The following is a 26,001-nucleotide window of genomic DNA, read 5'->3' as shown; positions in this document are numbered from 1 at the left end:
TTTAATTCATTTAAAAAAATATTTTTTAAAATTTAATTTTTTTAAATAAATTTAACTATTTTTTTAACTCTGCTTCACATGTATTAATATGGTATGTTTGCTAGTAATTCACAACTAACAACTTGTATCGTAAGTTAAGATTTGAAAAAATTTCCTTTGCCTTAAAACTAAAAAAAATATAATAATAATTCTAATAAGTATGATTAAGCTCAAAACATACTACAAATATGGAGGGAAAACATGCAAGAAAAAAGGGCAATACAACTAGGTGCAAGTACATACATATGTATAACTTTTATATAGTTTGAACAAATATTATGTGTTGTAAGAGAGATAGCCAAAGAGAGAGAAGAAATGATCGAATATGAAAGAGCTTGTACACGTATAGTTAGTTATTTATGTGTATGTATATATACATATATATCTATGTACTTATAGTATATGTGGGTAAACAAAATATACTATATACTCATACTAGAATAAGCAACCATGACTATATTTCATGAAATCGGTTAAGATCCAATAGAGTTAAAAATAATATATATTTAGTATTAAATATAAAAGTAGTGCAAAGTATTGATAACAACTTTTTCTAGTAAGCAATTGAGTCGAATATAAATTAGTTATAAAAGTAAATTAGTTAAAATTAAGAAATATATATATATAAATTATATACAATAAAAGCAAATTGAAATTGTTATAAAATTGTATGTAAGTATGTATATTGCATGTAGAAAAAAATTATAAATAATATCAAATTAACACCGACAACAAAAATAACTGATTCGAAGAAACTTTTATTAATTCCAAAATGCAGAAGAGGGATTTTTTTGGGAAATAACGACCAATTTGTTTGGTGCAGTGTTCCCGCTGCCTTGGGCAATAATTCTTGCAAAATTCCGTGAAATTAAAATGTTTCCATACAAGGACTAGATTTGGACTGCTTATTTTGTATGGCAGCTACATATATGCTATAGTGATCCGATATCGGCGTTTCCGACAGCTTCTGATGAACAACTTCTTGAACAGAAAAGGTCGAGTGCAAAATTTTAGATCGATAAGATATCGGTGTTAGTTCAGATATATACAGAGACATGGCTAAACTGAGTTAGCTCGTAACGCTGATCATTTTATCTCCAACATTTCCTTCTAAGTGTTAAAACTTCATGGTAAACATAATATACTCTGTTCAGGGCATAACAAATGAAAAACTGGGGTGAAGACGTGCATGTCCGACTATAATTTAGTTGCTATATTCTATATCGCTTACCTCTTTATGCGCTTCCCATTAAAATGTTTATCAGTGCTAAAAATGCGTTTTAATTTAATTTATGACTATTGTGTTTTATTGATTTCTTATAAAATTAACAACTTGAACTAAGTGTCTAATTTTATTTATTTTCTCTTTTTGTTAGTATTTTTTTTACTCACGCCACCTTTCTTCGAACGCTTTGTGTATGATTTCGAGTTGGAGTGTCGTTTCTCCTCCCATTTCAATTGTTTCGCCGATGATTTATCCTTATTGAAAATTGCTTGCGAAGTGCCTTGTCCTTTTGTCTTACCCGTCTCTTCTAACAGTTCAGCGAAATCATCGGCAGCCGCGAACAGTGAACTCATATCTGCAAATGAAAAGCGAGCCATTTAATAAAAAATTGCAAATACTTTTATTATTTTACTTACCATCACTGTGTTTAAGTTTCTTTGCGAAACTCTTCTCATTCAAAGCTAGTGTACGCTTTTGCGATTTTTTGCCCTTCGAAGCAGCAAACCCGCTATCATCATCATCGTCATCTTCTGTGCCACTCATATCCTCCGGCATGCTGTCAACTTCTTCTTCATCACTAAGACCAGCTGGCGCATCTTCATCGTTTAGTGATATTGAACCATCGTCATCATCTTCATCTTCGTCATAATTTTCATTAATTGAGCCGTCCTCATCGTCAGATACATCACTGCCACCGGCGAAATCAGTTTCTTCAATATCATCATCGCCCCAATCCGCATCAATGTCTTCTACAGCATCGTCATCGTCATCTTTGTTTGCACCCTTCTTCTTCTTCTTGCTTTTGTCCTGTGACTTCAATTCGCCACCTAATTCCTTTAAGAAGTCCAGCTCTTCTTCTTCAGCATCCTCAGCGTCTGCTGCCGCTTTGGCTTTCTTGCCAAAGTAACTGCCAAGATACTCCTCAAATTCATCATCGCCCACTTCGCCTTCCTTTAGTAGCTCATCATCATCCTCGTTCTCAACATCATCAGCCTTCTTTTTGGTTTTATTCGATGCTGCTTGTGTGCGTTTTTGTTCAAGGAAATTGAAAATATACATCTCGTCTTCAGTGCAGTTCGATTTCGTCAAACTTTTTATTGGTTTCCCACGCGTTCCGAACGCCACATAGCGCTTATGCGATATTACAGGCGCCTCATCCTTTTGGTTATCCAACTTTTTGGGGTTTTTGAAGGCAAAACGTTCCAGAAAATGTGGTAAACCGAAATCCCGAAGGGGATCGCCATAATAGTCAATTCTCTTTTCTGCAATTGAAAATCAAAGAAATTACTAACATTTTTCATATAAATTTTTGGTTTGAAGTGGACACTTACGGTTCAGTATATTATCGGCGAATACTTGTATTGTGGGATGGTAATGTTCGCGCAACAGCAATAATTCATCACGTAATGCAAACTCTGCGCCGGCAAAGGCAGGCGCCCGGTGATATGGATCATATTTGTTGGGCGCCATATCACGTACTTTTTGCTCAGAAGCCGTTGAAGCCACTTTTGCGTGATGCCACGACGAAGTCGTCGAGGGATTTTCCTCAGCATCGTCGGTTTTAATTTTTTCTGCAGCTTCTTCTTCATCGCGGATATCCTCATACTTTTCCTCACCGTCGCTATCAAATTTGGACAATTCCGCATCAGTAGCGTGAACTTGAAGAGCTTTTGGCAAATCACTGGCAGATTTTCCGTCATTACCAAAATGACCTATGCCACCGGCCAACTCTTTACGGCTGCGCAGCAATTTATGTACTACAATTAGACAACCAGCAGCTGTGTTTGCTGGCATATAGAGCGCACATTGTAGCAAACGCTTGATAAACGCTTGTGCACGAGGCAAATTTGAGTCTATATGTATGGCACGATGAATGATATGCAGCAATTGTGCGGCGGTTTTAACACCAATATTCACTAATTCCAAGTCATTCATTTTCTTATAGAGTGCATTGTAGAAACGGTCTGATTTTTCGGTTTTCACAGTCAGCAATTGTAAAAGTAAACCCAGCGTCTGTACTGCAACGTGTATGTCTGCCAAATGCACCAGACGATAGATGGTATCTTGCATATCCTTGCTGAGTATTTCCGTAGAGCCTTCTCCGGGTTTTGCCTCTATGATGGCCTTTTGTAAGCATCGTAAAATTGCTTGCATGGTACGATTATTTACAGCGCCCTTCTTTACAAGTACTTTGAACAGCGCGAAGCACACGTTTACTAATTTCGAGCAAACTTCAGGCCGACCTGCCGGCGCAATACTGGCCAGAAAGCAAAGAGCAAAATGTTGAGCACGATCAGAAATGTTGTTACGGAAAAGCAGCTTCTCAGATTCGGCAACAATTACACCGCACATATTGGGATGTCGATGGGCAACTTCTGTAAGATGATGCAATGCTTTAGAGGCGATTTTAGCAGTGGGGTCACCCAGTTTGTTGATCAGCAATGTTAGTAACATTTGTTCTTTTTCTGGTGCGAAAGATAACAATTGCGATGCCGCTACAATGCCTGCATTTTTATTATGTTCTTGACCCGTTTGTAATGCCTGTTGCAGATTTTTTAGAAACTCTAAAAAAGTTGTTATTGTAATATTAACTCAATTTTATTTGGTATGTACTCACCAAAATAGTGCTCCTTTAACTCATTCTCGAAGTGCCAGTAAGCATATATACGCTGTTGTTTCTCTTTGCTTAATTCTGTATTTTTGCGCACCAATTTCCAGTCAGCACCACGCATTTGTAGTGATAACAGTTTACGATGCGGCGGCAGCAAAACTTTTTTCCACAAATCAACCAATATAGTGACCACTTCGTTTGATGACTTATTCGACATTTTGGTAAAACCAATTAAAATACCCAGAGCCTCCAAATTTCCTAACGGATTACTTGTGACTAATAAGGCACCGGCATTGGCTCGATCTTTGGCTGTGCCTTTACGTAGAGCAGTTTGCAACCAACGCGCATCTGAGGCATTATCTATTGAAGGGTGAAATATTTGTATTATTCTCGGTACTTTAAAAGGATAATACTATTTACGTTTTAAAAATGTTGGCATTTCAGCATCGAAAGCGTTCTGGCATATGTTGTGTAATTCCAATTGTTCTTGATCTTTCATGTCCAGAACCTCCTCTGATGAAGGATAATCAGGAAACTACATAATAAATCAACAGTATATTGAAGTACATACGTAGTTTTAAGGTACTTATTAAATACTTACCACATTGAACCACTTTTTATTTGTGTCCAACTCGTCTTTTTCATCTTTCTTTTTTTGACGCTGCTTTTCGCGTTTGGCAAAGTAATCATCCTCGTCTTCAGCTGCTTCAAGCAATTCTTGTGCCCCTTCATCGTCAAATTTTACATCGAGTTCCGAATCACTTACTTTAAACTTTTTCTTTTTTTCGGCATTTAGTTTTTTAACAGCGGTCTCATCCAAGACTTCTCCATCGTCGCCAAATACAATTTTTTTATTTTTTGGTTGCGTCGTGACACTAACTGCAGAGGCTGTGTTTGGCGCCATTTGTTAATTATTAATACAATTTTTTAAATAGAAACTTTTTAAAAAATTATTCACTATTTACGCGTATAATACAAAACATAAAATAATACACGTGCAATGAAGCTAAATGTCAAAATCAGGGACAGTGTGTTATTTACTCATTTCGATAGGGGGATCTTTTTTATATGCAATTATGAGAGGATTATTTTAGGTATTGCGTATTTATTTATGAATATTTATTATTATTTATAGACACAATATAATAAATGTGATCCAAAATATGATATTTAATTACAAACAAACGTATACATAAATTTCTAGTATCGATTTATTTTGAGTCATTTTATACCAATGTTTGTGACATGAGATTCGTAATTAGGAACTAATTGGGATATTAAAAATGTTTTCATCACTTTTGATGCGCATTTCGTATATTTATAAATAAATCGGAATTAAATTGTTATTAAAAATATTCGAACTCGATAGGTGGAGAAGCGAACGTCACAAAAGTATCAGTCTGTAGTAAGAAAAAATGCAACCCTACGAAACCGCAAAAATGTTAGTATAACAACAGAAAAGTCGAAAAACAACTATGTGCAGCTATATTTTTGGATTTAGATGTGTGTTCCTATAAATATTGAGTGCTGTTAATTTTACTGTATAAGAATTAAAGTTTAAATAATCCATCATTAAATATCGGTCCGTAAATTAAAAGCAGATAGCACAATAGTCGTATATAATCAAATATATAGAGAGTTAAATCACTTTATCGAAAATGAATGAAGCAGCATTGGCCAGCATGATTTACAACGACCCCATAGGCATCTATGAGCAGCCCAGGTAAATTGTTTGAAATTAAAAATTATATATATATATATAATTTGGCAGTAATGTTATCTTTAAAGGCCGCGTTTCATATTTAAAATGCCGCGTGTTGTGCCCGACCAAAAGGCAAAATTTGAAAGCGATGAACTATTCCGTCGCTTAAGCCGGGAGAGTGAAATCCGTTATACTGGGTATCGCGAACGGGCTCAAGAAGAACGCCAAATGCGTTTCCACAATGGTTGTCGTGAGGGTCATACTGAAATCTCATTTGTGGCATCTGGTACGAATCTACAACTGGTTTTTAACGCAACCCAAAACCCATATTTACATGATAAGGAATGCGATTTTGATAAAGAACATGGAAAGGTTTATATAAAATCGTACTTTATAATGAACGGCGTGTGTGTGCGTTTTCGTGGTTGGCTAGATTTGGAACGTTTGGATGGATCGGGCTGTCTGGAGTTCGATGAACGACGTGCAATGCACGAAGATCAAATATTGCGCGAACAAATCGAACGATATAATTTGAGGCTTCGCGAATTCGAGGATTCCAAACGAGCATATCGTGATAGCCGACCAGAAGTTGATATGGAAGCTGTACGCCGCGGTGTACCCTCAGGTGGTATTGGAGTTGGTGCCAGTATGTGGAGACGTTAACTTTGGGGAGAAAGAAAAGCGGGCTAAACTTTAGAATAGAATTACTCTGATACGGGGTAAAGGCTGATATAGAAGGGTCTTTCTGTTTAATTTTTTAATTCTTTTGCAAAATAAAAGAAAAGAGTGCATTGTGTAAGTGTAAAATTTATTATATACCGAAAAGTTACATAAATTAATTTTTAAAATCAAGAACCTCCTTTATCAGCCCCTTAGTTGTATTCACGCCGAATTTCTATTCTACATATGCTAATTAGTTAATTGTAAGCATAAATAATGGTGGTTTTCTCAAAATTAAGTATTATTTTGTGCAAAATATGTATTACGTCCAATACTAATAATTGTATTAATTTTATATCAATTAAATTTCCACCTGGTAAAAAAGTATTACTATACTCGCATGTGTTTTCCTGACTAGTTGGCGAATATATGTACATCAGACTACAAGTATATGAAACAGATAGTTATTATATCGTCATTGCAAAGGTTTCCGAAGTCAATTTCCATCTGTCTATATATACGCGACTAGTCCCTCAGTTTTTGCGATATCGATCTTGAATTTTGCGCACATCTTTATCAAATTTTAAACATAATTCGAAGGAACTCTTCTATCAACGAAGTCATAGTCCAAATTATTTTGCTAGAAAAACCCTATTCACATTCATTATTTATATAAATTTTCTCACGTGTGGTTAAACAAGGTTGCGGTTGAACAGTTACAACAATGGCACGGTAAATTAGAGCTTACAATGAAAAATATTACATTTATTATTTTAAAAATCAAGTTATATTTTTAAATATACGTAATTTTATTGAACTTTTTTTTTGGTTAGGTCCATTTGAATGACATGTTTGGGATTACATGAAAGACGTACATAGATAGATACATAATATAATATAATTGGCAAAACACATTTTCGTAATATAGATTTGTGTAAAATTATCAACTAAACTTATTGAATTGATTGCCAGCAATTGACATTCCGCTTAAAGCCACTATAGGCAATCTATTCACAAATAACTTTTTGCTAACATTTAACGAAATTGCAAATTCGATATGCGTAAGCCAATACTATCTTTGCCGATTTGACTCACTTCGCAGACCGTGCACAGGTTGCCCTTATATTGTGGATCGAAAGCAGCACTACAGAAGGGACATGTCACTTCTGGCTTGCCGCGATACAGCGGCTTATAGCTTATGCCACAAATATTGAATGGATTGAATTCTTCATATTGCAGTTGGTGTTCATCAACGGGATTGACTTCGCATGCTTGTAATATTTTGCGCACTTGTTGCGCCACTTCCGGGCGTGGTCCCAGCTCAAGCAATCGACGTGCAAATGATGCAGCGGTCTTATAGTTCTTGAGTTTGAAGAACATATTTAATGCTGTGCGCAACGTAAGAATCTGGTGGACAGGTTGTAGTTTGCAGTGTGTAAAGTAAGCCGCCATTTCGCAAAGTCGCTTCTGCTCCTCCAACGTAGATTTTGGCATACCTTTGCGTTCGGTCTCCATCTTTAAACCGAGTATGTATTCGGAACAGATTTTCAACAATTGCTGGGTTTCAGCAATATCTTGCTTCGTTTCCACCACCAACAGTGGGATGTGCAGTAATATGGAATGGAATTTCTCGATTGCTTCGGTAAATTTGCCGCCTGTAGTTAATTGGTAACCGGCCTGCAGACGCTGCACCAAATCATTTAATTTTACACCCAAAGCTGGTCGTTGATTCTTAGGATTGGTCTCGCCGCTGTTACGCAGTGGATATGCGGTTAATGACTGCAAATTAGGCATAGCTGTAAAACTGGTGCGTGCACATGTGTAATTCTGCAGAAAGAGGGTTTTGAATGGCTTGAAGTTAATAACACCTAATTGGTCATTTAGTAAGCGGAATGCCGATTCAAATGAACCAGACTTAACGTGGTCCAATACAAGTGGTGAATGGTTAGCCCAATGTTGTGCGGCCGAAAGCCCTTTATTTGGTGCAGCATAGAAACCGTTGTCCAAAGCTGAGGCTTTAATTTTCGATGCAAGTTCTTCGGGTACCACCAAATCATCATCGCCAACATCCCAGCCGGCGCCCTCATCGCCTACACCTTCAGTGCCGGGTTCATCTAAAGCATCATGCATTTCATCATCACCATCGTCACCGAGACCCAAATCAGCGTCAGCGCCCCAGCCGTCACCTGCGCCAACATCATCCAAGACAGCGGCGTCAGCATTGGCATTAAGCGCTTGTCTAGCTGTGGCACTGGTACCAGCACGTGTTATCATTGCACCCTCAAAGAAGCCCTTTGAGACAGTCAACAATGGCCAGTTGCTTTCTACTTGCTGTATGGGTACCGGTGGCTGTAATAATGTTGCATTTGGGTTGACAACAGGCAACTCATTGCCTTCCTGTGTGATAACATTTTCCAACTGCTCTGCTTGTTCTTGTAAACCATGAGTTGCTGCCGTGAGGTAGGCCAATGACAGTTGTCCGCAATTTTTCAGTATGCTTACACGTTCCTTAACATCGCCTAGGAGCAAGGCACCCTGGTATTGAGCTGACACATCTTTGCGGATTTCTGCGATCTTATTCATTTTCTTAAGCTTTTCCAGATTACCCGTGATTAGATAGAGGAAGCTGAGCTTATCAAAGTTCTTTGTGCGTTGGTAGCACATTTCGACCACTTGATGATTTCCCTAAAATAATTGGATATAATAATTTTATTGTATACAGTATGTGTATGTATATAATTTATAAATTTGTATCCTTACCTGCAGCAATGCAGCTTGACCTAGACGATCCCAACAGTCTTTGTCGTCTAGTGCCTTGGCAGCTTCCAAAGCGATTTCAATATTACCACATTCTAAAGCCAGCCCAAAACGCGTTTTCTCATCTTTTACGAAATGTAGCGCAACTTCGGGATATCCCTTTTGCTGCAGATAGGCAATAATGCTCTGACCCACTAGTCGTGCATTGCGGACCATATGCAAAACTTCGTCGTATTTACGATTAATGAGCGCCAACTTGAATTTGTACTCCGTTGAATCGATGTGTAGTACACGTGTTCGGCACTCGCGATCCAGGCAGAACACCTGATTGCCTTTAACACGTGTCAAATAAATAGGCAAGTCCAGGGTGCGAATAATACCATGATCGCCGTTGGTAATGGCGTATTTTATGTGATTGCTTGTAGTGTAAATAAATACACCCGAATCATCCCAAGCGCCAGACTTGACGCGACAATTCTCCTGAATTGTGCACAAATATTGCAAACGACGGTCACAAATAGTCACAGAGTGCTTGCAGAGCAACGCGACCAATGACATGTCAGCAGACCACACAACATAACGACACTTAGCCAATTTAATGCAGCCCACGGATACTAAACGTTGTACTTCATAGAGCGTAACATATTCTGGGTCACGTATCAATAACATGCCTGTACCAGCATAAAATATCTCTTCACAGAAAGTTGGAATTTTTTTAGTAACTTCATTTTTGAAGTTCTTAATTACCAACTGTTGATTGCGATCGAGTACAGCGAAACGATTGCGCGCTACCCAGATAGCGGTGATGCCAGATGAACGTTTTGATTCGGTCTCATTCTGAGATTCAGAATCTTTAGGTATTTGATATAAATCGTAGGTGCTATTTTCAAGATTGTTGGTTCGTGTGCAAATGAGCACGGCATTCAATGCAGGATTATAAGACATGCTGTGTACTGGTGATTTAGCACCCCCACGTAATTGCATTACAACGGTGTCTTTAGTAGTTGTGAAATCAAGTTTGCGCAGGAAACGGTCCTTCACATAATAAAGTAAGTTACCATGAACGGCGTAGGCTGGACGTTCGCGTTCCAATTTGAATACCAACATGCCTAATAAGAAAAAAAAAATTATGTAAATGTGCGCATAATAATAAATTGCTATATTCAGTGTACCAACCGCCATCATGGCCAGCAGCAAACAGATTTAATGTGGGATGAGCTGTGAGTATCCAAAAACGTTCACCGTCACGTCGGAAAGTATACAAGCATTGGCGCTTTGTCATATCCCATACTCGAATGCTACGATCTTCTCCGTTCGAAAGTATTACATCTTGCCTAGGATGGAATAATACACAGGAAACATTGTTGTAGTGACCTCGGCATGTATCGACTTCCCAAGCTTTATATTCGTTCATACGCCATAACTTGACAAGACGATCGTCAGCGCCTGAAACAATGAGTGGCAAAGTGGGATGAAAACTTGCCCAATTCACGCCCCGGTCGTGACCCTCAAGCACATGTTTGACAACAGCATCAGCTTGTCCAAAGAGATCGGTTGCACCAGGATGACCCTTCAAATGGTCTTCCAATCCACCGGGTCCAGGGGCAACATTTTTCTTACGTAGCCCGGAAATATCCCACACTCGTACAGTTTGATCCAAAGAAGCGGAGACTATTTGATCTTCTGTCGGATGGAACTGAGCACTCATAACATAATGATTATGTCCAGTAAGCACACAAATACAATTTCTGGATTGCCAGTTCCATATGCGAATCGTTTGATCGTCTGATGAACTTAAAATCCATGGATATTCATGATGGAATGCAACTGTACGTACGTAGTCCAAATGAGCCAAAAGAGTGAAAATGCATCGACGTTGTTTGTAATTCCATACTTTAATTTTATAATCATCGCCTCCAGATACAAAGAGTGGCATTTGTTGATGAAAGGCGACACTTCGCACCGGTCCATCGTGCTCATCGAATTTCTCAAGCAGTGTGTGCATGCGGTAATCCCAAAGTTGAATTACACCAGTGTGTAAACTGGCAAGAATCCATGGTCGTTTTGGGTGGAAGGATAAACCTTTAACACGTGCTGACTTTGATTCAAAGTTGGTCAGCATTTTGGAATATATAAATCGTTCCGAACTTTTCGAAGCAGTGATGGTTAGGATTCACTACTCTTGTGTTACTTGCTGTGTCGTGTGTTTTTGATTTTATCGTAAATATAACTACTTAAAGTTCCAAAATATTGCTTTCATGTAGCAATTAAGTATAGTAACTTTTAGAGTCACAAGTGATTCCACTAAAATACTGAATACTTGGTAAAATTATAAAAATTATTGGAATATGTGCAAAATTCTACTTTTGCTGAAAAAGTGACACGTCAAGTTATTAATCGTCTACTACTCAACGTTTTACATCTATTACAATATTTCAAGAATCAGCTGTAAGAAAAAAATAAATTTTTTTAGCGTACTGTTTTGGTTTTTATTTAAGAAATAATATTTTATTTTTGAATATAAAATACTTTAAATTAAATTAATAAATACGGTGATGATTTGTTATAAAATTAAATTAATACAATTTTATTAAAAATTATAGTTGAAGAAAACCTCTTCGAACTAATATTAATATTTGAATTGGCAACTCTTAGAAATTATTTTTGTTTTGTTTCTGTCGGATAAGTTTACGTTATTCACCCATTCAGATTCTCAACAATTATTTTGATCAATTGAAAAATAATCTGAGTGCTAAACAAGTTATTAAATATATGATAATGTTGGCAATTAACACATAATAAAACGTAATAATGACTTTAGCACATCGTGCATTATTTACTTGGTTCATTGTGCTAGTCTTCCTCATTTTGCTATGTCTCCGATTGGATCCACGAACACACTGGAGCTGGTTTGTTACTTTCATTCCGCTATGGGTATTTGACGGAATATTAATAATTTACGTGGTTATAAAAATCATACGCAAATGGAGAAATTTAAAACGACTCAAGGAGTTGCTCATTTATTACCAATGGTACATTTGTGGTGTGTTGCTGAAAATCGCTTCTCAGCTTATGATTTGTTTGCGTTTAGAATACCCGCAGTGGGAGATATCAATATTTGTGACAATGATACCCATATGGATACTGCTTTCTGCATCAATTGTTTACGTGTTTGGTCGACTGAACAAAATTGAATCTTGGTGAAAATTACACTTTATTTTTATACAATCTATTTGTTTAAAAAATGTAAATTAACACATTTATGTACTAAATATAGTTAAGAATTAAAGAATACATTCTAAAACCCGTATTTGCTTTGGGTTGCCTTCCGAGTTTGACGATTCGCAGACCACATTGCTTGTAATTCAGCTTCGTTGGCTTTCGCTTTGTGTGCCAGATAGGTGATTTGATGTTTTCGCCTAGTACCAGCTACCGGTTCTTCATCAACTAAAACACCAGTTGGTTGGTAGGCAGTAGAAGACGCTAAAGCTGTACGCATCCATTCTTCTCTGCTTGGTAGTACTTCGGCGCTTGAGATATCCACAACCTGTATGTTTTCTTCTCTTTTTCTTCGTTTGGAACTAGTGCCTGTCAGTGCTTGCAAAGCAGTCTTATCCAAAACAGGCTGCTCAGTTCGTTTTTCTGCCAAACGCCTCTCGTTTTCTACTTCTACATTTTCTTCCCCAGACTGTTTGTTTTCTGAAAACTTTCTTAAGAATTCTGTCGTTACGTTTGCCATTTTAACAGCACGTTCCGCGACCATAGCATTAATTTCGTTAATGCTAACTTCCGGTAGTTTGTCTTCGGAATTGAGGGAGAAGAAATCACCGGGTTCATCGCCACTGTCGTCACTGTCACTGCAGTTGACCAAAGATATTTTTGCTTTATCGGTGGGTTTGTGCTTCTTTATTGGTTTTTTTATACCATCAACACCTTCGGTGTTACATGCGGGACGTCGAGTTTTTACAGCATCCGGAATAAATGGGTTGTTTGTAAGTGATGGAGTTTTTTTCACCTGAGGTGTAATATCATTTGACGCGATGCTAGGAGCAGCCTTAGCAAAATTCTGCTCTGACTTCGCTTGTGGTAGCATGCTTAATAAACTAGACTTTTTCTGTCCTTCGGGTAATTGTTTGATTTTCCCTTTTCTAGCAATATCTTTTTCAACGTCACTAAAATCTTTCAATGATGGAATTGTAATTTTAACAGGACCTTTACTGGGTGCCACATGCACAGGTTTAGGTTTAACTTCTTCAGACGGTGCTACCGCCTTTTTATGTAAAAATTCATCGTCTTCTTCTTCGATAGTTGCATTATTTTCAACGGTGTTTTTGGGTAATGGAAGTTTTGCAAAAATTGGCGTTAGGTCGAACTCTTCTTCTGGTGCTTTAACTTCAATTATATTTTTTGGTTGGGGCAATAAAAGACTTTGAGATATTTTACTTTTTGAAATTGCTGTATATTCGGTTGGCGCATAATCATCTTCGTCGTCGCTTATTGTGCCTGTGCCGAGATTACCATTGACCACAGGTGTCACCGATACAACTCGTCCTTTGGTTTTAGTGTGGGAAGAGGAAACTTCTTCTTCTTCGGAATGGTCAGAATCCTCATCACTGCTGGCCGCGTAAGCAACTAAAGACATTTCTGAATAAATAAAAAACGTTATAATTGGAAAATTTACACAAAGTAATTAAGAACAAATTGTTTACAACGACAAATTTTAGCAGAATGAACAGCTGGTGGTTCATGTATACAGATATGCATTTCTAAAATGTGTTTGCGCAACGTTGGTAATAAAAAACAGTATTAAAAAATTATTTAAATCTAGATATAAAATTATAATCGAAATCTTCAGCACATTTACCAATGCTTTACATAAATTCCACAAATTTGATAGAAATAACACAAACTAAAACTTTCAAAAAAACTAAATTTGGATTAAAAAGTTTAAAAGTGGAAACACATTATAAGTTTGTCCATTACTCAAGTTCTTAATTACCAAATTTATAACATTCATTGACTCCAAAACGGAAAAGGAAGTTGTTAACTACTAGTACTGACGGAATTCATTATACTTTAGATGTCTAGGAATTTAGTTGTATTTATTTCTATAATTTATGATTTCTTAACTCTAAGGATCTGCTTGTCCACATAAAAGATGTTTTGTGTTCACTATTTTTCTTTTTTCTTATTATCTGCAAAAACAGTCACTAACGATTTTGCATGTGTATGAATATGTGTGTCAATCGATTTACAGGAAGCTGCAAACATCACGAAGATGGCTTCGTTAGAAAACAACCACCGCAATAGCGTCTGTCTATATAGTCAACAGCATTGCCTATATTACCATCCACCGCCCTTCGTAGAGCCAAGAAACATTTAGTTTCGTTACCAGCAATTTGCCACTTTTGGCGAGCTACCGACTGACCGACCGTTTCAGTCATTTTCGAACATGAGCGCCGTGGGTTTCAATAAAAATAAACGCGCCGGGCCGGTTGTTGTCTAAACACCAAAAGAAAAATACAAATAAGAGTAAAATAAAATATGTATTTAAAATACAAAATAAGAAGAAAGTGAAAATATAGCATATATGAAATTTTTGTTTGAACAAAATTTTTGAACGATTAACACTAAAAATAGACCAAACGGTTGTCTATTTATTACGTGTATAAGGGATTTGCAGTGCGGCGCTTTGTGGGAATAGCAACAACACCAGTTTATACATACATTTGCAAATGCATACATATGTATGTATGTATGTATAAGCAAAATTTGTGCTAACAAAAAATTGAATTTAATGAACTTGTGTCATTTATACACATTTGTATGTATATTTAGTTGATTAGATTGAAAATTTTAAAAACGCTATTATATAGATATATGTAAATTAAGTAAAGAAAAAGCACATTATTGAAAAATAAATACTTATACATATAATTCTCAAAATGACCACATCGAATACGATAGTTTTGAAGAGTCTTTCCATACTGCTCGGATTATTCTTCATCTTTGTGGGATTACTTAAGTTGACACCAGCTATTAGCAAGGATCTATTCAAGGACTTGGTAAGCATTAAATGAAATTTAGTTAAGTTTAGTTAACACATATGTATGTGTATTCTTAGAATGTATATAGGTGAAACCATGTATCTTTTTCTTAAATGAAAAATCAATGATTCTGTTGATACATGAAGCCTCCATAATTATATGCATACATGTGTCTTACATGTATTTATGTATATCTGAGAGATACTAATATATGATTTTGTATGCTTATCGATGTACACATAAAACTGCTGTACATTTGTAAAGTATATTGCATATGCAATCCATAAGGATGTACCAGGAATTATTGATTTTTTCTATTTGAATGCCTTCCAAAAATTAAAGACAAGATATTTGGGTCTGATTAATAAAACAAATTAACTTCGAAGCTAAAATACCCTTCACGAAAAAAATAGTTTCCATAAAATAACTTCATTATGATCGTTCTATCGACTATTTATCGTTAGAATCATACCTGTCCATAACAAAAAAAACTTTATAATTAACTCATCTTGTGACCGAATTTGAAAAATTCTTACTGGACGATTTATGAAGTTTTATGCATGTAAATAATGAAGCATGTTTTCCTCTATTTTCTACGTTTTCCACAAGAGAGTTGTACTATACTATTTCGTGATCGTAAACGGAAATTGAGAAAACAAATGGTATATCATTTATTCGTTATGATTACAAAGGTTTTAAGATAAAATTTCTTAAATCATACATTGGTGTCCAGCACTTAAATACCACAGCTTGGTTTCTCACAACTTTTGCGATTTGGCTATTATGTCATATTTTATAAATATATTTCTGCTTTATTGAGCGATAAGTGAATATTCATGAATGTATTCGAATGAGTTAAAAATTTTCGCTAAGCTCATTAATCGCGAATCCTCTTCTGTTTGATTTATTGTCCATTTCCATGTTCCAATAATCCCTATTATTGATCATGAAATACAACTTCCAGCTGAGCATATACTCAACCATTTATTTATTTACCTAGTTTGAGGCACTTGAAAATTTCTAAGTAGCCGAAAACATGTAGTACACCGACTTTAATTTATGTTATTGAACTCATGAAGCGCTCAACGTAATTGTACAATTAATTTTCTGTGTAAACAAAGTTTTATTGAAACACTTTTACTTGGCGGCACGAAATAAAGCAAATAAACATTTTTTTCCCGCAAAATAAACGCTATCGAAGAATATGGAATTGCAAAACGAAAATTACGAGCGGATAATAGATAAATGTCAGTATGGATATATATGTATTTCGCATCAAATACTGTATATATGTATGTACATAGTTTATAATAAAGGTGAAAATTGAATGTTTATAGCTGTTAATATTTACACCAAATTTAAGTACGAATAATTTTACATTATTGCTTGTATATTAGTTTTCGGATATATATTTCAAAATCCTGAATACAAAAACCGCATACAACTTATTTATTACTTATAATTTATTTATTTATAATCTAAGTGGTGTATGTGGAGGAAGAAACCAGCTCATCATTTTCTGCTTTTGGCAGCTGCCTTAGCGATATTTTCCGCTCAAAATTGTGACGCTTGTCCATGACGTACATATACATATGTACATATGTATACAATTTTATAGTATAAGCAAAATAAGTATTTTTCTGAAAAAAAAATAACATAATGCATAAAAAATATGATGTAAAACATTTTTTCTTCGTTTGAGTTTTCAAAAACTGTTTTTGCAAATTATGACAGGTTTTTATAGCCCCAGAAACAATGCTGTCCTCATAGATTCTAAATCGAGGTCATTATCATGACGCCTCTCTCTACATTGTAAAAAAAATTGTAAATATACACGTTGTATATATGTGTAAGTATATACATATGTCTGAATTTATATGCATACTTCCGATTTTACTTGCTGAAACAAAAGTATTTCCTCAAGCACAAGTAACAACACATGGCATAAATTTAAATACGTATTTCAAAGATGTGAAATATTCATACAAATATACGCAATAGATAACTACATAAGTGTATGTACATCCATACGTAACGTTTGTAAATGTTTACGTTGAATACATATAAAATTATATGTATGTAAAAGAGAAAACATTCTTAACGTAAATACATATTTCAATATAAAAAGTGCAATAATTTGTAAATATATTCTTATACCTCCATATCATAGAAATATAAAATATTTTGTTTTGAACTTGAAATTTTGATGGTCTTTTGCAATGCCAATTCTTACAGTGTGAAAGCGAAAAGCGCTAATAAATTTCATAATAAAATTTTTTACATATATACATATCTACATATGTATGCAGATTTAAATCGTAAATACATGTGTGTAGGCAAAAACAATTTTGAACAAAAATCATATACGAAAATACTTTGTTTGCTCTCTCTGATATGTTTTATTACATCAATTTTCACACCAGATATTCTTAAGCCCTTTTTAAGCACATTCGCCCATGAAATAAATATTTATATACAAGTTATCTCTAAAACTTAAAATATACGTATTTTTTTTGTGCTGAGTAAAATGATTGTAAATACAAATTGTTGAAACAAAGAGTGACAACATTTAAATAATGAAATTTTCGTTTTTTATACGCTAAACAAGATTTATTAAGTTTACCTCGAAGTTTTTACATCCAGAATGGAAACGTCGAAAATAAAATTATAAACGTCACGTGCTGAGTCGGTTTAACCATGTTTGTCTGCCCATCTGTATATAAGCAAACTAGGCCCTCAGTTTTTGATATATATTTCCGAAATTTTACAAACGTATTTTTCTCCATATGAAGCTGCTCATTTGTCGAAACCATTGATATCGATCCACTATAACATATAGTTGCCATATAGACTGAGCGATCAAAATCAATTTACAAACCATTTTATACCCTTTTGGCTATAAAATATGCACCTGTGAGGTATTATACCTTCGAGAAGTCAACGTTTTTTTCTTGTTTTTTGTTGAGAAAATTTAATAGAATTTCAAATTGTTAACAAAAAGTTAGAAATTTATTACTATTATGTTTTTAAATAATCAAGTTTTATATATTTTTTTTAATATTTAAGGTTATTGTTAATTTGTATTGTATTTGTTTATATTTTACAGCGAACAGAATATGTTAAATATGCCAAAGTTTTTCCGCTGGCCACAATGTTTGGCTTCAAATTGCCCTCGAAGTGGTATCGTCGAACTGTTGGTATCCTGGAAATAACTTGCGGGCTGGCTATGGCACTTATTCCATATCGTAAGTTAAAAATAAACGCATACATAATGACTTATCGAAACACTTTAAGTAATTAAATAACATTTTAAATAAATGAATAAATGAAATTGCAGATAAAGTAAAAAATGCTGCCAATGTAACTCTGTTGCTATTAATGATTTTGGGTGTCTACCAACATTGGATGGTCAGTGATCCATTCGAACGATCTGGACCGGCGCTCGTATTTACATTCATGCTAGGCGGACGACTTGTTGTATGGTATCAGGTATATAAAACTCAAATAAAGAGATTCGAATTGTACACTAGAACATTATATTCAAATTACAGACAAGTCGGAAAGACAGTGAATTAGCAGCTGCCACACAACCACAAACGAATGGCGTGAAACAGGATTAAGAACTCAATAAGACATCGTAGAAAGCAGATATTCACAATCAATCCATTTTAATAAAATATAACGCATAATTATCTATGAGAAAAAAGGTCTCGCACATCACATCTCATCACATCAGACTTAAGATAAACATACACACATAAGTGCAATTTGCACATCAAAGCAATCAATTCAATTACAACAATGATTAAAGTGACAAACATTAATAACCATTCATAACATCATACATAAGAAATCTCGTAAACATCTCTAATTCAATATTCTCATAACTGCACAGTCACCATTTTGTATCATAAATTAATGTTTTCTTTGAAATTAAAAGTAAAACCCGTTGTAAATCCAAAAGTCTACCATGAAATGTGCTCAACACACTGTCAGTAAATATATACACATAATTATCATATAATGAACGTTTTTAACCGCACAATTTAATGAATATTGAAATAAACTAATTCATAAATGTGATGTAGTGGAACTTCATCTATCATTTAAAATTTTATTCATCGATTTTTGTTTTCAAATGAAATTCGCACGCAATTTTAATAAAAATTTCAAACTGAAAACCATTTTTTTTGGTGATAATGTGAAGTTATTTGCAGTAAGTACAATAAAAATTAGTAAAATTTGTCCAAATGCGATGGTATGGACGCTTCCCTATAAATCTGTGTAGCAGAAATGTATTCAATAGCTTATTTAACTTCATTTCGCTTACATCTATTTTTTGTAGTAAAAATTGAGCATTAAAAGCTTTGAATTTTATTTTAGTATTTGTAACTTATTCCATACAATAATTGGTTTTTAGTACTTACTACAGCGGTATTATATAAACATATTTAGTGAATTTCGTTAGCTATATGACATATAAGCACAGCACAACTACATGTATATATTAATTGTAAAGCAGTAATACCTTTTTTGCAATAATTTAACTATCTTCACCCGTTGTTAAAAGTTTTAAAGCTTTTTGCAAATTATCAATAGCTGTTTTCACATCATCGAAATTGAGAGCAGTGCCAGCGAATTTCGTATATTTTTGCGCTTTCATTATTTGTTCTGGTGTTAATTGCAAATCGGCGACTGGTGTTGGAGGTATGTATATTCGACTTGGCTGCGCTTGCGGTACATAAGGCTCGAAACCACCAGGTTTCTCTTCATCGACTGGTGGGCTTGGTAATTTGTTGGGATTATTCAGAACCTCATCAACGGTAGGTGGAGGGCTTTGCGGTGGTGAAGGATCTGGTATCGGTGCTGGACCAACTTCTTCCTCGGCTGGTGGATCTTGTGGTATAGCAGTGATTTCAGGATCACCTTCACCATCAGCTGAACCACCACCATCACCATTTCCACCTATGGCACCACCTTCAGCTGCGAATTCATCATCACCATCTGGCATTGGACCGGGTATGGGGGTCTCGCCATTTTTAAGGCAATTATGAATGTATGCTGCCTTCCATTTGGCATATTTCCGATTGTGTATAGATTCCTCGGAGAGTTCACCAAATGTTTGCAGTACATCGTAGATAACACCACTGGAGTAGAATGCTTTTACCACATTTCTATAAAAGTAATATTGAATTGAATAAAGCTTTGTTTAAAAATTTCCTTAATTATATTACTGCACTACTTGAACTCACTTGCCAAAATTTGAGTCACGGTCTTGTTTATCAGCATAAAGGAATAATTTTAAAGCATAATTTTCTAAATGTGCCTGTGCCGCTACCTCGTTAGTAATTGCTTCATTTTCCGTTTGCTGCTTCTTCATATTTTCCAACCAATCCATTATTGCTAGAATCAAAACAAAAGTGAGTCACTTTTACGTCAATATTTGATCTCCTCTACACCCCTTGCACAAAATTTACGCACCCAATAGTAATTTGGTTTCATCTGGTTGCTGCTTTGAAATTTTTAATCCAATTTGTAGAGCGTAGAGCCGCGCCCAATACGCCACAACAATATCACGCGAATCATGCTCCTGTGCGATCTTCAGGAAATGCTGGATTTGTTTTAAAGATGCTGGACACGGTGGAAATTCCATAATTTTTTGTAGTTCTTAATTGCAATAATCGAATTGGACAAAACAAATGCAGCAGCTATGAAATCAGCTCTATGAAATGTCAGTAAAGCGACATCTATAGGTGAATAGACTAGTGTGGAAAAAAGTTGCCGTGTATATTTTTAACATTTGAAGCATAATTCTAAAGAAAATGATTTCGATAATAAAAATAACACAATAATATGCTTTTAATATTGTTATTATAATTAACTGGCCTGGGTTGTAAGCCTACGATCCAAAGCAGGATTTTAACAGGGAGTGCTTACTTCGGTCATTTATGGACCAAGGCTTTTGAGTATATAAGGCCAAAAATTTGAATATCCAACGTACATATTTTTAAATTACAAGCCAGCTATTAAAAAAAGAGGGTTGTATGTACTTACCATTCATGTTTACCCTACTATCTGTGTACTGTTAATATCTCACGCTGTTTATAAACTTCCCACTAAAAGTTCTCATATAAATCAAGTAAATTGTTTTTTGTAGTGGAAATATAAAGAACAATGAAAAATCACACAATAACACTAGTTTTATTTTCTTTATTAATGATCAAGTAGAAGCGAATTATAAAGTTTAAAATGGACAAAAAACTTTGCGAAGATATCGTATTCGAAGTGTGACATCGCCGGTTTATAAGACGTAAACATGATATATTATTATAGTTGTATATATATGTATATTATTATAGAATGTACTACGTATGGATGCTTTATTGTGTAGATGTAAAATTTTTCTGCATTAATAATTTAAATACATTTAAACTTTCTATTACGATTTAAAAGATACAAAACAATTTACACATAGGTATGTTTTTCGAAAATTTGGAATGATTATTAGGTATTAATTACTTGTATATTTGTACAATATTGTTTTTAAGGCACTATTTGTTGATACATATATACAAAAAAGGCTATATATGTCGATTTTTACTTTGTGCGCCTCCAATGCTTTAACAATTTTGTGTTGCAACATATTAAAATGATTTGTGCTTATTCAACCGTCTACTTACTATATGTCTATATTTAATTATATGCCTATGAATATGTTGTGCAAACATAAAAAAACAATGAAAGTTTATGCAATTTTTGTAGGAGAACGACGCACACAATTCGCGTATACTTCTTAATTACTTCATTCTTAGATACATATACTACATTTAACAATTTTTACTTAAGGCACATGGTTATTTAATATTCGTGGACGATAATAGAGAGATATGTATTGTTCTAAAAGCAATTGTGTTGCATGTTTGTTTACATGTGTTTTCATATTACAATTGGTTCGTTCTACTGTGAATTTCCAAATTATAATTGTGCAAATACACACAATCAGTACAAACGGCTAACGCTATTTTCGTTTTTTATTTTAAAATTATATTTGCAAGTTGAGATTCTAGTTAAAATTCGTTGTTGGACACAAATGCAAAAGTTTTTCTTCTTTAAGGCAGTCTTAAGTGACTATAAATATACTGCAAGTTAATATGTACGTAAATGCATGTCATAAGTACCAACTGCGTTTTTGGCCATTTGTGCTGAATTATGAGAACTTTTTATAACTATACGATTTAACCTTGTGTGAATTGCATAAACTTACGACTATTATTTCGCGTTTTATTGCTTCGAGCTCTTCAAAAAAGTTGAAGTTATATATGTAAAAAAAACTTTTAACTTAGAACTGGTCGTTATTTCCTTTAAATGGACGGAATTTAGGCACATGCATTGCTGCATGCTTAGATTTCGTGATTAAATAATATAGAATGTTTGAAGTCGTGTCTTTTTTATCCTTAAAATACTTTTACACTTCTTTCGTAAAACTTGTAGAACTATGTTGAATTTTTCCGCGCAATCGTTTTCTTTCGCGACTGCTCCTGTGCATTAGCAAACTAAGTTCCTCTGTCGAAAGATGACTCCACCACTAGGCTTTGCCTTGCACTAACTCAAAACGTGTTTGAGATTCTTTGAATTGTTTGCGCTTTTTCGCTTGTACGTTTTGTTCCGTAAGGAATAGAATTCCTGTCACTAAAGAAAATACTGTTCCAACGCACGCTAACACAAATGACCAACCGAACCAATTGTTGGCGTGTTCCGGCATCCAGCCATTACGATTTCCAAAACAAGCAAAAACAATTACAGCAATAGCTGCACTCACACCTGTGCCCAACATTACATACCCTATTAACTTTATAAGAGTTACAAAGTGTTTTTGGTCCGGTCCAGCGCAGAGGAAGAATACCAAGACGCCTACGCATGATACTAGCGCTCCAATAAATGCAAGTGTGTAGAAAAATTGTGTTGCAATCATGAATGCAGGCAGTAAAAATCCTCGAATCTCATCGTAACCCGTTGTGAAGGGGTCATACACCCAGCGACAGCCGACGAAGAAACGGCGTTGACTATCGTCATTCACATCGGGTAGTGATCGAAAACAATGTACCCATAATCCTAGACGATTCAGTTTAGCACCAGTTATCCGGTCATCACTTGCCAGCCAATTGGGTGTGGCGAATGAGATGACAATCGCAACGAATGCAATCACAAACACACCAACGCCACAGGTGCCTGCCAATGTACGACGCTTCATTGATGGTACAACTACTTTGTAGTGTGTGGTCGGCAATTGTTCTTGTGAGTCCTGGCGTGCGATATGCGAAGATTTTTGCATGCTTTAGCTTGCAAACCGAAAAATTGTTTTGATTAATGCACTGTTGGTATTTTCTTTTTGGGAGTGGTGGATTGTGTTGCTACCAATTGGCAGCTGTCAAAAAGCATTCATATGGTTGCATTTACCACAGAGTTGCTTTGCACTAACATAACAATTACATTTTTTAATTATAAATAAATAATTATTTAATAATTAATTTATTGAGTTTGTCGAAATACTACTTAAAAATTTTTATAACGAATATGTTTAAAAAATTTATAGTAAATTATGAAACTGTATTTATAAATATTTTTTTCTTGATCCAAACATAAATTAATTTCTGTTTGTTGAAGTTAGCATACAATCTGTCTGAAAGGTTTGTGTATTTGCTAAAAAGCAACTTTTTCCAATTTTCTTAGCTAATATAGTTTTACAAGCACTTTTACCGAAGCTATTTCCTGAGACTAGTATTATATTTAAAATATTTGTTTTAAGCTAAAAGTAATTTTACTTAAATAAAAAGTTAGTAACGATTTTTTGAAATTAGATGTTCACAGTTTGCCATTAGTTATGGTCAACGCTGACGTCATTATTGAAGTATTAATGGCCACCGCGAAAGGGTTTTTGTAACACACATAATGGTATATACATATGTATGTATATATGCGGATGTTGCGTCTTCTATTTCCGCCTGTTGCCAAAAAATCAAATTGTGATTAATAAATTTTTAAATTGAAAATGTCTTTTTCACACAAAAACTTTGTAGTTGTAGGAGCGTTTGTTATATAATTCAGTAGCTGAATGCTTAAATATTTTTCAAAATCAATTTCATAATGTTTTTTTTTTAAGAAATGCATATAAGTTTTTTTTCAACGGTTGATAACCGGATGTTAATTTATTTATTTGAGACACAAAAAATGAGTTAATAAACTTGCGAGTGTCAACGTCGATCGAGTTGTTGTCGAGAACGCCCTCGTAGAGTTTTATTTCGACAGCGTGTTAGAATTAATACCGAAAGCTCTCTAATAAGTCATTTTTGTAGATACAGAATTGAAATATTGACCACATTCACAATTTATCTTATTTAATTTCAGGTTTTGAAGCTAAACAGTACCGATTAATTATGGAATTTGTCGTGAAGCGTGCTAAAATAGCTTGATGCTTATTTTATTATACTTCCTTGAGCTACTAAATGGGCATACATATGTATTTGTGTCTATTTAATATTTAAAATGTGCAAATTACAAACAAACTGACGTGTTTCATGCCCAGCATACTGATCATTGCCGCAGCAGCTAGAGTGATGCTGATCTTGTTTCTCATTGGCTAATCGTAACATGTCTGAAATGGCTCACACTGCTACCGCTCCTTCGTTACCATGCTGCCTGTTTTAATACGCTGCTGCGGGTGGCTTACTTGTTAAGCTTTATGCCGCGCTTACTACACACCTTTTTTCGGACAAACGTCAATTTTAAAATTTATGTTCTTCGCACCTGTTGCTTTCGATATTTGTGCAGAGATTAGTCAACAAATTCAACCAATTAGAATACTAAGTTGACTTTGATTAATGGTACAGCTTCAATTATGAATAAGTGGTGCGCTTGTGAAGCTATAAATAAGTTTAGTATGTTTTTACACAAATATGTACGTTGTATATACACATGTGTGGATGTAAACATATAAAAAATATGTCTACGAAATATAGTTTCGTTTCAGAAATCAATCTTCCGTTTATCAAAAATGAAGTAACTTGACAAAGCAAAGAAAACGTATACCTTGCATAAGAATATGTAATCGGAATAAAATGTTGTTTTTGTAACTGTATAAATAGTTCTTCAATTAGTTTAAGGGTTTCCAACCACTTGTGAATTTCAAAAATTATTTTTCTATTTTTGCATAAATTTTGAATGAACATAAATTTGAAAGAAAATGGCTTGAAGTTTGATTAGAAATGCGAAAAGAATTTTTCGACTACCAACATTATCAACAAATTTCTAGTTGGTCCGGTGAATAGTATAGAAGACATGAGCATATTTGTTAGAATTTTTTCACTTAGTATAACGGGTTTTTCAATAGGGACGCTACAAAAATAAACCGATAGGGACAGCAAACGACGCCGTATTTTTCCTCGCTCTTTTGCCATTTCTCTTCAGAAACGTTTGCCATTTCATCATGGAAAGATGTACGATCCAAAAACGAGTCGAAATTATTAAAATTTACTACCGAAATTCGAAGTCAGTGGCCTCAAATTTAAGAGCGCTACGTGCAATTTATGGTCCTCATAATCGTCCTGTCGGATCAACAATTGAGCATCTAGTGGAAAAATTTGAACCCACAGGCAAAGCACAAAATGTGCCCGTGCCAGTGAGACAAAGAAGTGCCCTTAGTGTCGAGAATATTCCGGCCGCTAGCGCATCAATTGAGGACGACCCAAATCAGTCTCTCACACGTCGTTCTCAAGCGTTGGGAATTTCTGTGACTTCGTTGTGGCGAATTTTACGAAAAGATCTTCGCCCACATCCTAACAAGTCGCAAGTGCTGAACCGTTTGACCACCAGAATCGTCGTATGTTCGTGGATTGGGCTGAATAACAACTTAAATTGATCCGGATTTTCCACGAAAAATCATCTTCAGTGATGGGACTCAATT

At 34.9% G+C, this 26,001-nt stretch overlaps 8 protein-coding genes across 8 annotated transcripts; 3 read left to right on the top strand and 5 right to left on the bottom strand.

Moving 5' to 3' along the window:
• Nucleotides 1-1,317: 1,317 nt before the first annotated feature.
• LOC126762183 (uncharacterized protein F23B12.7) lies at nucleotides 1,318-4,869 on the bottom strand. Its single transcript, XM_050478738.1, has 6 exons — nucleotides 4,477-4,869; nucleotides 4,296-4,410; nucleotides 3,882-4,235; nucleotides 2,596-3,828; nucleotides 1,681-2,526; nucleotides 1,318-1,619 (listed from the first exon to the last, which is right to left on the bottom strand). Exons 1-6 carry the CDS (start codon nucleotides 4,777-4,779, stop codon nucleotides 1,396-1,398), a joined length of 3,075 nt encoding a protein of 1,024 aa, XP_050334695.1. The 5' UTR covers nucleotides 4,780-4,869; the 3' UTR covers nucleotides 1,318-1,395.
• A 466-nt stretch (nucleotides 4,870-5,335) lies between these two features.
• LOC126762193 (protein big brother) lies at nucleotides 5,336-6,632 on the top strand. Its single transcript, XM_050478753.1, has 2 exons — nucleotides 5,336-5,598; nucleotides 5,664-6,632. Exons 1-2 carry the CDS (start codon nucleotides 5,534-5,536, stop codon nucleotides 6,238-6,240), a joined length of 642 nt encoding a protein of 213 aa, XP_050334710.1. The 5' UTR covers nucleotides 5,336-5,533; the 3' UTR covers nucleotides 6,241-6,632.
• A 390-nt stretch (nucleotides 6,633-7,022) lies between these two features.
• On the bottom strand, nucleotides 7,023-11,393 carry LOC126762182 (coatomer subunit alpha). The gene is made up of 3 exons (XM_050478737.1): nucleotides 10,171-11,393; nucleotides 8,998-10,103; nucleotides 7,023-8,922 (listed from the first exon to the last, which is right to left on the bottom strand). The coding sequence occupies exons 1-3, from the start codon at nucleotides 11,114-11,116 to the stop codon at nucleotides 7,273-7,275; spliced, it is 3,702 nt and encodes a 1,233-aa protein (XP_050334694.1). The 5' UTR covers nucleotides 11,117-11,393; the 3' UTR covers nucleotides 7,023-7,272.
• Nucleotides 11,394-11,654: 261 nt separating this feature from the next.
• On the top strand, nucleotides 11,655-12,298 carry LOC126762195 (transmembrane protein 60). The gene has a single exon (XM_050478755.1). It carries the CDS (start codon nucleotides 11,806-11,808, stop codon nucleotides 12,196-12,198), a length of 393 nt encoding a protein of 130 aa, XP_050334712.1. The 5' UTR covers nucleotides 11,655-11,805; the 3' UTR covers nucleotides 12,199-12,298.
• LOC126762189 (uncharacterized) lies at nucleotides 12,208-13,638 on the bottom strand. Its single transcript, XM_050478748.1, has one exon. It carries the CDS (start codon nucleotides 13,634-13,636, stop codon nucleotides 12,293-12,295), a length of 1,344 nt encoding a protein of 447 aa, XP_050334705.1. The 5' UTR covers nucleotides 13,637-13,638; the 3' UTR covers nucleotides 12,208-12,292.
• An 822-nt stretch (nucleotides 13,639-14,460) lies between these two features.
• Nucleotides 14,461-19,222, top strand: LOC126762194 (novel acetylcholine receptor chaperone). The gene is made up of 4 exons (XM_050478754.1): nucleotides 14,461-15,059; nucleotides 18,148-18,286; nucleotides 18,379-18,530; nucleotides 18,593-19,222. Exons 1-4 carry the CDS (start codon nucleotides 14,940-14,942, stop codon nucleotides 18,659-18,661), a joined length of 480 nt encoding a protein of 159 aa, XP_050334711.1. The 5' UTR covers nucleotides 14,461-14,939; the 3' UTR covers nucleotides 18,662-19,222.
• Nucleotides 19,223-19,399: 177 nt separating this feature from the next.
• On the bottom strand, nucleotides 19,400-20,772 carry LOC126762190 (vacuolar protein sorting-associated protein VTA1 homolog). Its single transcript, XM_050478749.1, has 3 exons — nucleotides 20,523-20,772; nucleotides 20,294-20,444; nucleotides 19,400-20,215 (listed from the first exon to the last, which is right to left on the bottom strand). Exons 1-3 carry the CDS (start codon nucleotides 20,692-20,694, stop codon nucleotides 19,585-19,587), a joined length of 954 nt encoding a protein of 317 aa, XP_050334706.1. The 5' UTR covers nucleotides 20,695-20,772; the 3' UTR covers nucleotides 19,400-19,584.
• A 459-nt stretch (nucleotides 20,773-21,231) lies between these two features.
• On the bottom strand, nucleotides 21,232-23,463 carry LOC126762191 (transmembrane protein 182). The gene has a single exon (XM_050478750.1). The coding sequence runs from the start codon at nucleotides 23,371-23,373 to the stop codon at nucleotides 22,627-22,629; it is 747 nt and encodes a 248-aa protein (XP_050334707.1). The 5' UTR covers nucleotides 23,374-23,463; the 3' UTR covers nucleotides 21,232-22,626.
• Nucleotides 23,464-26,001: the final 2,538 nt, after the last annotated feature.

The sequence above is a fragment of the Bactrocera neohumeralis genome, chromosome 6, assembly GCF_024586455.1.
Source record: "Bactrocera neohumeralis isolate Rockhampton chromosome 6, APGP_CSIRO_Bneo_wtdbg2-racon-allhic-juicebox.fasta_v2, whole genome shotgun sequence".
NCBI lineage: Eukaryota > Metazoa > Arthropoda > Insecta > Diptera > Tephritidae > Bactrocera > Bactrocera neohumeralis.
This window is presented reverse-complemented; position numbering and strand designations above follow the sequence as displayed.

Coding starts and splice junctions, on each gene's coding strand:
- LOC126762183 (XM_050478738.1), bottom strand. CDS start 4,779: ATGGCGCCAAACACAGCCTCTGCAGTTAGTGTCACGACGCAACCAAAA. Junction 4,411..4,476: donor ATAAAAAGTGGTTCAATGTG/GTAAGTATTTAA, acceptor TTTATTATGTAG/TTTCCTGATTATCCTTCATC. Junction 1,620..1,680: donor GAAACTTAAACACAGTGATG/GTAAGTAAAATA, acceptor TTTCATTTGCAG/ATATGAGTTCACTGTTCGCG.
- LOC126762193 (XM_050478753.1), top strand. CDS start 5,534: ATGAATGAAGCAGCATTGGCCAGCATGATTTACAACGACCCCATAGGC. Junction 5,599..5,663: donor GGCATCTATGAGCAGCCCAG/GTAAATTGTTTG, acceptor TTATCTTTAAAG/GCCGCGTTTCATATTTAAAA.
- LOC126762182 (XM_050478737.1), bottom strand. CDS start 11,116: ATGCTGACCAACTTTGAATCAAAGTCAGCACGTGTTAAAGGTTTATCC. Junction 10,104..10,170: donor TGCTGCTGGCCATGATGGCG/GTTGGTACACTG, acceptor TTTTCTTATTAG/GCATGTTGGTATTCAAATTG. Junction 8,923..8,997: donor GTCAAGCTGCATTGCTGCAG/GTAAGGATACAA, acceptor CAATTATTTTAG/GGAAATCATCAAGTGGTCGA.
- LOC126762195 (XM_050478755.1), top strand. CDS start 11,806: ATGACTTTAGCACATCGTGCATTATTTACTTGGTTCATTGTGCTAGTC.
- LOC126762189 (XM_050478748.1), bottom strand. CDS start 13,636: ATGTCTTTAGTTGCTTACGCGGCCAGCAGTGATGAGGATTCTGACCAT.
- LOC126762194 (XM_050478754.1), top strand. CDS start 14,940: ATGACCACATCGAATACGATAGTTTTGAAGAGTCTTTCCATACTGCTC. Junction 15,060..18,147: donor AGGATCTATTCAAGGACTTG/GTAAGCATTAAA, acceptor TATATTTTACAG/CGAACAGAATATGTTAAATA. Junction 18,287..18,378: donor TATGGCACTTATTCCATATC/GTAAGTTAAAAA, acceptor ATGAAATTGCAG/ATAAAGTAAAAAATGCTGCC.
- LOC126762190 (XM_050478749.1), bottom strand. CDS start 20,694: ATGGAATTTCCACCGTGTCCAGCATCTTTAAAACAAATCCAGCATTTC. Junction 20,445..20,522: donor TGAAACCAAATTACTATTGG/GTGCGTAAATTT, acceptor TTTTGATTCTAG/CAATAATGGATTGGTTGGAA. Junction 20,216..20,293: donor CGTGACTCAAATTTTGGCAA/GTGAGTTCAAGT, acceptor TTACTTTTATAG/AAATGTGGTAAAAGCATTCT.
- LOC126762191 (XM_050478750.1), bottom strand. CDS start 23,373: ATGCAAAAATCTTCGCATATCGCACGCCAGGACTCACAAGAACAATTG.